Genomic DNA, 6,927 nt, shown 5'->3' on the forward strand with positions numbered 1-6,927 from the left:
GCTGCCCAGAGGCCCCGTCCTGACTGCCCGCCAGCCCCGGGTCCCTGCAGCCGACGCCCAGCATGGACATCGCTATCCAGCACCCCTGGTTCAAGCGCACGCTGGGCCCCTTCTACCCCAGCCGGCTCTTCGACCAGTTTTTCGGGGAGGGCCTCTTCGAGTATGACCTGCTGCCCTTCCTGTCCTCCACTATCAGCCCCTACTACCGCCAGTCCCTCTTCCGCTCCGTGCTGGACTCCGGCGTCTCCGAGGTAAGGCCCGGCTGCTGCTCGGAGGGAGGGCCTGGGCGAGGCTGGAGGAGGCGCAGGGACCCCTGAGGGCCGGCCCTGGGCAGAGGCGGCACCGGGCTCTGCGTGCTCTCCCCCTGTTTCACGGAGCGGAGGGCGATGGCTGCGAGGCCACTTTCCCACCTTGCCCACCTCGTTCTGCCTCAACACGGAGGCCGGGCGGCTGTCCCCACAGCAGCCTGAGACCAGCCACTGTCTTTCCCTCCCATCAGCTCATGACCCACATGTGGTCTGCAGTGCACCAGCCACGTGCTGGAAGCCCCGAGAACAACCCCGTCAAGGCAGGTGACGGCGGGCGCGAGAGCTTTGTGTACCGCGGCTGTCCGTGCTTCCCCCCGTCAGGAAGCCTGGGGAGTGGGCTGTGCTGCCCGAGGTCCCGAGAGGAGGGCCTCCCGCCTGAAGCCCTTCTGGGGCCAGCAGAGCTGCAGAGAATGGGCTCGTCCCAAGTTTGCCCAAGTGCCCAAGGCCAGGCCCAAAGGGAAGGCCATGAGGCCCCCAGGCCTTCCCTCCCTGAGCCACTCTGGGACAGAGTTCTGGAGGTGCCAGGTCTCACTACTGCCTAAAAACCCGAGACCTGCCCAGATCTGATGCAACACCAACCACCTCCAGGGAGCAAGGAGGCTAAAGGAATGTTCTGAGCGAGAGAAGTGAGTGGAGAGGAGCACAAAAGCACTTTGTGTGCAGTGCAGCCGGGCAGCGCTGAGCGGGCTGTCAGGCACGTCATGTCGATGTGGAAGGATGGGGCCCGGGGCTGTTTTTGGAGAGACGAGGTGAAGCCAAGGGCAACAACATTACTCCAAGTGCTCAGTCCAACCAGTCAGCCAACCCATAACCCGTCCCCCAACCATAACCAGCCAGCCAACCAACCCATAACCAGCCAGCCAACCATAACCAGGCAGTCAACAGACACCACTGCCTTGAACCCCAAGATTCTCGCTGTCAGCCAAGTCCACACAGTCCTAAGTCACAGGTCCCTCTGTTCCCCGGGTGCGTGGAAGGAGAGGATAGAGAGGTGACCCGCAGTTTCTGTTCCGATAACTGGAGATGGAGCCACAGGCCACTCCACATCAGCCACTCTGGCCAGCACTGCAGGGGCCGTGGCAAGCTCCTTCCCCGAGCTATGGCCCCTGGGGGGACCCACACGAGCCTTGGGTTTCAGGTCCGATCTGACCGGGACAAGTTCGTCATCTTCCTGGACGTGAAGCACTTCTCTCCTGAGGACCTCACCGTGAAGGTGCAGGAGGACTTCGTGGAGATCCATGGCAAGCACAATGAGAGGCAGGTGAGTCCCAGACGGAGCCCCCCGCTGAGTGGGGCCTAGGGAAGCTCTTGGGTCCCTGGATCCGGCCCCTTCTCCTTGGAGGGAGGAGCCACATCAACTAAAGCAAAGCCACCTCCCAGGGACTGGAGAGGTCACTCCTGAGCCCTCTGCAGGCCTGGCAGCAGGGCCAATGGCTAGTGGGGGCCTGCTGGGACCTCCACTCGGGCACTCCTCGGGCTCTCTCCGGCTGTGTCCAAATTGCCCAGGGGACAGGGTGGGATTAGCAATGACCCCAGCAAGTGCCGACCACCAAGGCGGTGAGCTCCAAGCCAATGTAGGTTTTCACGTAAACCTAACTCAGACGGTGAGCCGTGATGACGGTGTGGCTGGCATTTATCAACGCCCCAAACGCTTTGCGTGTGCTGACAGTTGGCTCTCAGCAGCCCTTTGTGACCAGGGTCCCCTTTATCTCCAGTTGGCAGGTGGCACAGCTGGGCTCAGGGAGGTCCCACAGCTAGGACAGGGCAGGGTGGCTTCTCAGCCAGCAGTCAGAGACCAGCATTTTCTTTTAATAGCTGGAGAAGTTGTCAGTGTTGGGAGTGAAACCCCAGCTCCGTGTCTGCTGCCCCTCCCTTCCTGGCCCCTTGGAGCCAAGGCTATTGTTTCAGCCAGCACAGCCCCCGCAACACCCCTCTCAGTCTCAGTTCTGGGTCTTTCCACCTGGAGGCGGAGTTAGTTGGGCCCAGGGGCTGAAGCTGGGAATGCGGCTATCTAGGAGAGGGGAACGCTCTTTTGCTCAGGCGTGGCTTTTTGACCCTGTTAGATGGATCGCAGGGACCCTGAGCCTGAGTAGTCTGTGCAGGTCACAGGTAAAGGGAACACCAGACACACAAGCAGGGCCAGGTCAAACCATCCGTGGGATTTGGAGTGAAATTTGTCTGAGGAGCCAACTCCATGGCAGCGATGGCGCCAGGCAGGCCTGGACCCGCTGTGCAGGAAGGCGAGGAGGCCAGGCCTGGAGGCCGGGGTAAATCTCAGCAGGAACCCTTGACACGGAGCTCCAGTCCCCTCACCTCGCCCTTGAGAGCCCACGGCTTTGACCCTCGTGGGGTCCAGGAGGGCCTTCTCCGCCTGTGGTCAGAGGCCACCTGCTGCAGTGGCGTCTCTGACCTGTCCCCTCCCCAGGACGACCACGGCTACATCTCCCGCGAGTTCCACCGCCGCTACCGTCTGCCTTCCAACGTGGACCAGACGGCGCTCTCCTGCTCCCTGTCCGCGGACGGCATGCTCACCTTCTCCGGCCCCAAGATCCCGTCTGGCATGGACGCCGGCCACAGCGAGCGAGCCATCCCCGTGTCGCGGGAGGAGAAGCCCAGCTCTGCGCCCTCGTCCTAAGCTCGGCCTCGGCCTCGGCTGCCACCCACTGCTGCCCCCTTGACCCGTTGACCGGGGAGACCCCAGGAAGTGGGTCGTCTGTCTTCCTTTGTTTTCTTCTTTTTCATTTCCTTTTCCTCTTCTCTGAGGGAACGAGGGTTTGCGAGAGTAGCCTGGAGAGCCTGGGGCCTTGGCCTGAGGTGCTTCGACCTCAGGGGGACCCGGATCCCAACACAGGCCAGTTGGTGGAAGTGATCGCCATCCTAGCCTCTTTAGACCACAGCCCCGTCCTCCCGGGGGATGCAGGCCGGTCTTGGATCTACGGCGGGGTCAGAAGAAGAACAGCCCCTTGCTGAGCATCTCTGGATGAGCCCTGGGTCTCCAGGGCAGCCAGGTGCATCCTGACCCTTGGCAGTGGGCACCTGCATTGAGGCTGCACCGAGCACCCCACCCACGTGTCCTGGGTGCCCTGAGGTCCGTCTGGCGGAGGCTCCGTGCGCCTGGGTTCTCGGCAGCCTGCTCCGCTCAGACCACCTTCCCTCCCACCTTCCTCCATGTAGTAGTGCTCTTGGGGCGTCTGGTCACTCAGAAGAATGCAGCCCGTGGCAGTCAATAAAGAGCAGGTGACAAAAGCAACTTGCTGTCTGGTGGCCATGCTGTGTCTGTCAGGGGAGTTTGGAGAACAATGGAGAAGGGGCAATGTGACTCATAGTGGGGGTGCGGGGGGCAGCGGCGAGGGGAGGGAGGGACAATGGGGTGCACCTGTCCCTGTTCCACCCTCATGACTGGGTCACTTCCTTGCTCCCACACCCCAGTGCCCCTCTGGACTCAGCTTTGCAGGAAGGAGAGGCTTTTCTTGGAGAACTCCGAGGGATGGAGAGAGGAGGGAAGGAGGAGGGGAGGAGGAGGGAAGGAATTGGGAGGGAGAGGATCGGGGCTCCCTTCTCTAGCCCTGCATGGGAACTGGGGTGCCAGGCGGGCCCCGCCATCCTGACCCCTGGCTTCCCTCGGGGGGTTTCTCTCTTGGCTCCCCGGGGGTTGCCCTCTAAGGATCCTGCCCCATCGCTCCCTAAGGGATGAGGAAGGGCAGTGGAGTGTGGGCAGAATGTATCCACGTCCATTTGGGCACCACGCCCTGGGCTCCACATCAGGGAGGTGTCCCCCTGCCCCCGCCACACCTCACCCTCCCTGGAAAGGCACGGGGCCCTCGGGGGCTTCTGGAGACCAGGCCCTCTCGCTGTCTGCCCCCACTCCCCAAGAGAGGGAGGAGACAGGGCCGGGAGGCCCGCAGCCTCCGTGGGGGGGCGGGCAGGTGGCTCAGCCAGGGGCTCTGCCAGCTGCACAGAGACACAGAGAGGGCGAGGTGGCCTCCGGGAGCAGCTAGACGGGTACTGCCGGTGTGGTCAGGCTGTGTAAAGGGCCCTCTCCTGGGGAGCAGAGGCCAGGGCACTGGGGACCCTGAGGGAGCCCAGCAGACAGCCCTCAGGGTGGCGGCCATGCTCCTCCTCCCGAGTGAAACTGGACACCAAGAAGGGAGGACACATGAGAGAAGAGTTTCCAGCAGTGACCCCTGCTCGCCACGCAGTGGAACTGTGCGCAGTCGTTTTAATTTAAGTGCAAAGCAATGCGCGAGTGCGCGTGCACACACACACACACACCTGTTGCATCCCTTTTCATCACTCTGGGTGTGGCCCCCATCTAAAGAAGGGTCCTCGCTCTGTGGGAGGTTCCCCCCCCACACACACACTTCCTCCTTCCAGCAGGAAGCCGCCCCGGGGCTGTCCTGCCATTTAATCCACACGATAGAGTGTTGGTTCTCTGTGGCGGGTGGCAAGGATGGCCCCTGCACTAGGGAGCTGGGGCCAGATAGTTTGGAAAATCAGTCTCTGAGGCTCCTGGCTCCTCTCGGGTCTGCCCCAGACCGGCTGTCCTTAGCAGATGCCCTCGCCTCTGCACAGCCTGGCGTGTCATTGCACTGCAAGTCTGGTGGACTGGGGTCCTGTGGGGTCTGGCTGCAGCCAGAACTGAGCCGTCCTTAGACGCTGATGATCTGGTGTTCACCGTAGTCCTTGCTCAGGCCTCCTAATGGGCTGAGCTGGGTCCCCCCCAAAACTGAAGCCCTAACCCCCAGCACCTCAGAATGTGACTGTATTTGGAGACGAGGTCTTTAAAGGCTGATTAAGGAAAACGAAGGTCACTAGGGTGGGCCCTAATCCACTATGACTTGTGTCCCTATAAGAAGAAGAGATCAGGACACAGACACACACAGAGGGATGACGTGTGAGGACGTGGGGAGAGGACGGCATCTACGTACCAAGGAGAGAGGCCTCAGGAGAAACCAGCCCTGCCCACACCTGGATCTCAGACTGTGAGAGAACAAATGTCTATTGTTTAAGCCACCCAGTCTGGTATTTGTTACGGCCGTCCAAGCATACGAAGACAGTCCTGAAGACACGGCCTTTGGCTGGCTGGGCCCTCTAGAGAGGAGTGTGCGTCTGTGCGGTGGTAGCTCATGGAATCCTGGATCACGCTCCCTGGGGGTTTGTGGGGAGTGCTGGGGCCCAGCCCAGGCAAGGGAGCTGGGAGGCAGTGCCAGAGAGCCTGCCTCCCCACCGCCCCCTGTGGAAGGCTTCCTGACTTCCTCCGCTCCACGCATTGGCTCTTCCTGCTCCCGGGGTCTGCGGGCCATCAGAGGCTCCTGACGGGGGCGCCCCTGCCAATGTCAATCCCACGGGCTCTTGCAGGAAGAACTTCTGAGCCCAGAGGACTGTCTGCTCCCCTCCCGCTCCTCCTTTCAAGCTCACCTCCATCTACCTGGCGCAGGGCCTGGGGCTCCTCACCTGTGCGGCTGCACGGCCTCCACCAGCCTGCTGCTGTGTCTCTGCCGGCCGGCCCTCCCTCACCCTTGCCTCCTCTGCCTCTGGTCGCATCTCTCCTTGGGGGCACTCCCCAGACGGTCCTGGACAAGCACTGCCTAGCCCCGCCCACTCTAGGACACATGGCTGTCCCCACTACAGAAACCAAAAAGATGGGGTTGGCCAGCATCCCCCCAACCTGCTGGCCTGTGGGACCTCCCCCAGAGGAACAGTGCAAATACAGATTCCCAGGCCCCACCCCAGACTCACCGAGTCGGAGTGTGCAGGGCTGGAGTCCAGGTGTCTGCACTCTCGGTAATTCTCCAGGTGATGCCAACACCAGGCAGACTTGGGAGACGCTGGAACAACAGTGGCCTCCTCCATGGTGGGCCAGGTCTCCCAAAGCCACCTCTCCCATCTCAGGGTCTTGCTTCTAGGTCTCTATGTGGGTCCCTCTCATCCCACCCAACATGAGACTTGAGTGTAGTTACGTGGTTCTGGAGCAAGAATGATCCTCATCCCTCTCCTGGGACTCTGTTTTCACTTGAGCAGCAACAGCAGCAGCAGCAGCAGCAGGGAAAGCACGAACTGAGCACATACTGTACACCAGTGCTCTGCCAACCACACTGGCACCTGGCGACTCCCGTGTGGCCTGCCCAGCAGCCTGCAGTGGGCTCCTCTGTTAGGGAGGAGATCCAGGTGTGGAGCTGAGTCATTTGCCCAGCGTTCCCTGTGAGTGACGGCCTGGCCAGGACCCCCCCATCTGCCTGACCTCAAATACAGACTCTGAACCCCTATGGGGGTATTACAGTGTCACCCCCAACCTGTACGTCTGGAGGCACTGAGGAAGCCAGGCTGGTCCTGTTCTGATGGCGACTCGCTGTGTGACCTCAGGCAGATTCATCAGCTCCTCTGAAGGTTAGATTCCCGCCCTGGCCAGTTCAGGGCGGTGGACTGAATTCTCCCCAGGGGCGTGCAGCCCACAGATGACCACCTGCAATTCCAAGCTTTACCACCAGGTGGCAGCAGAGGCATTGCCGTGGCCGCGGTGAGTGAGCCTCTCTCCAAGGTCACCTTCACCGGGCCAGACCGCAGGAAGCAGCCGCAACACACATCTGCAGGGGGCTGGGCTTCTGCGGTCTGGGCTGGC

At 61.7% G+C, this 6,927-nt stretch overlaps 1 protein-coding gene across 1 annotated transcript; it reads left to right on the forward strand.

The window, feature by feature from the left end:
* Positions 1-62: 62 nt before the first annotated feature.
* On the forward strand, positions 63-3,048 carry CRYAA (crystallin alpha A). The gene is made up of 3 exons (XM_058523413.1): positions 63-251; positions 1,447-1,569; positions 2,734-3,048. The coding sequence occupies exons 1-3, from the start codon at positions 63-65 to the stop codon at positions 2,941-2,943; spliced, it is 522 nt and encodes a 173-aa protein (XP_058379396.1). The 3' UTR covers positions 2,944-3,048.
* The last annotated feature ends 3,879 nt before the right edge of the window (positions 3,049-6,927 follow it).

Source organism: Diceros bicornis, chromosome 27 (genome assembly GCF_020826845.1).
Source record: "Diceros bicornis minor isolate mBicDic1 chromosome 27, mDicBic1.mat.cur, whole genome shotgun sequence".
In the NCBI taxonomy this organism is placed as follows: Eukaryota; Metazoa; Chordata; class Mammalia; order Perissodactyla; family Rhinocerotidae; genus Diceros; species Diceros bicornis.

Excerpts from the sequence above, each read along its gene's own strand:
- CRYAA (XM_058523413.1), top strand. The coding sequence starts at position 63 with ATGGACATCGCTATCCAGCACCCCTGGTTCAAGCGCACGCTGGGCCCC. Across the intron at positions 252-1,446 it reads TGGACTCCGGCGTCTCCGAG|GTCCGATCTGACCGGGACAA; the intron begins GTAAGGCCCGGC and ends CTTGGGTTTCAG. Across the intron at positions 1,570-2,733 it reads GCAAGCACAATGAGAGGCAG|GACGACCACGGCTACATCTC; the intron begins GTGAGTCCCAGA and ends TCCCCTCCCCAG.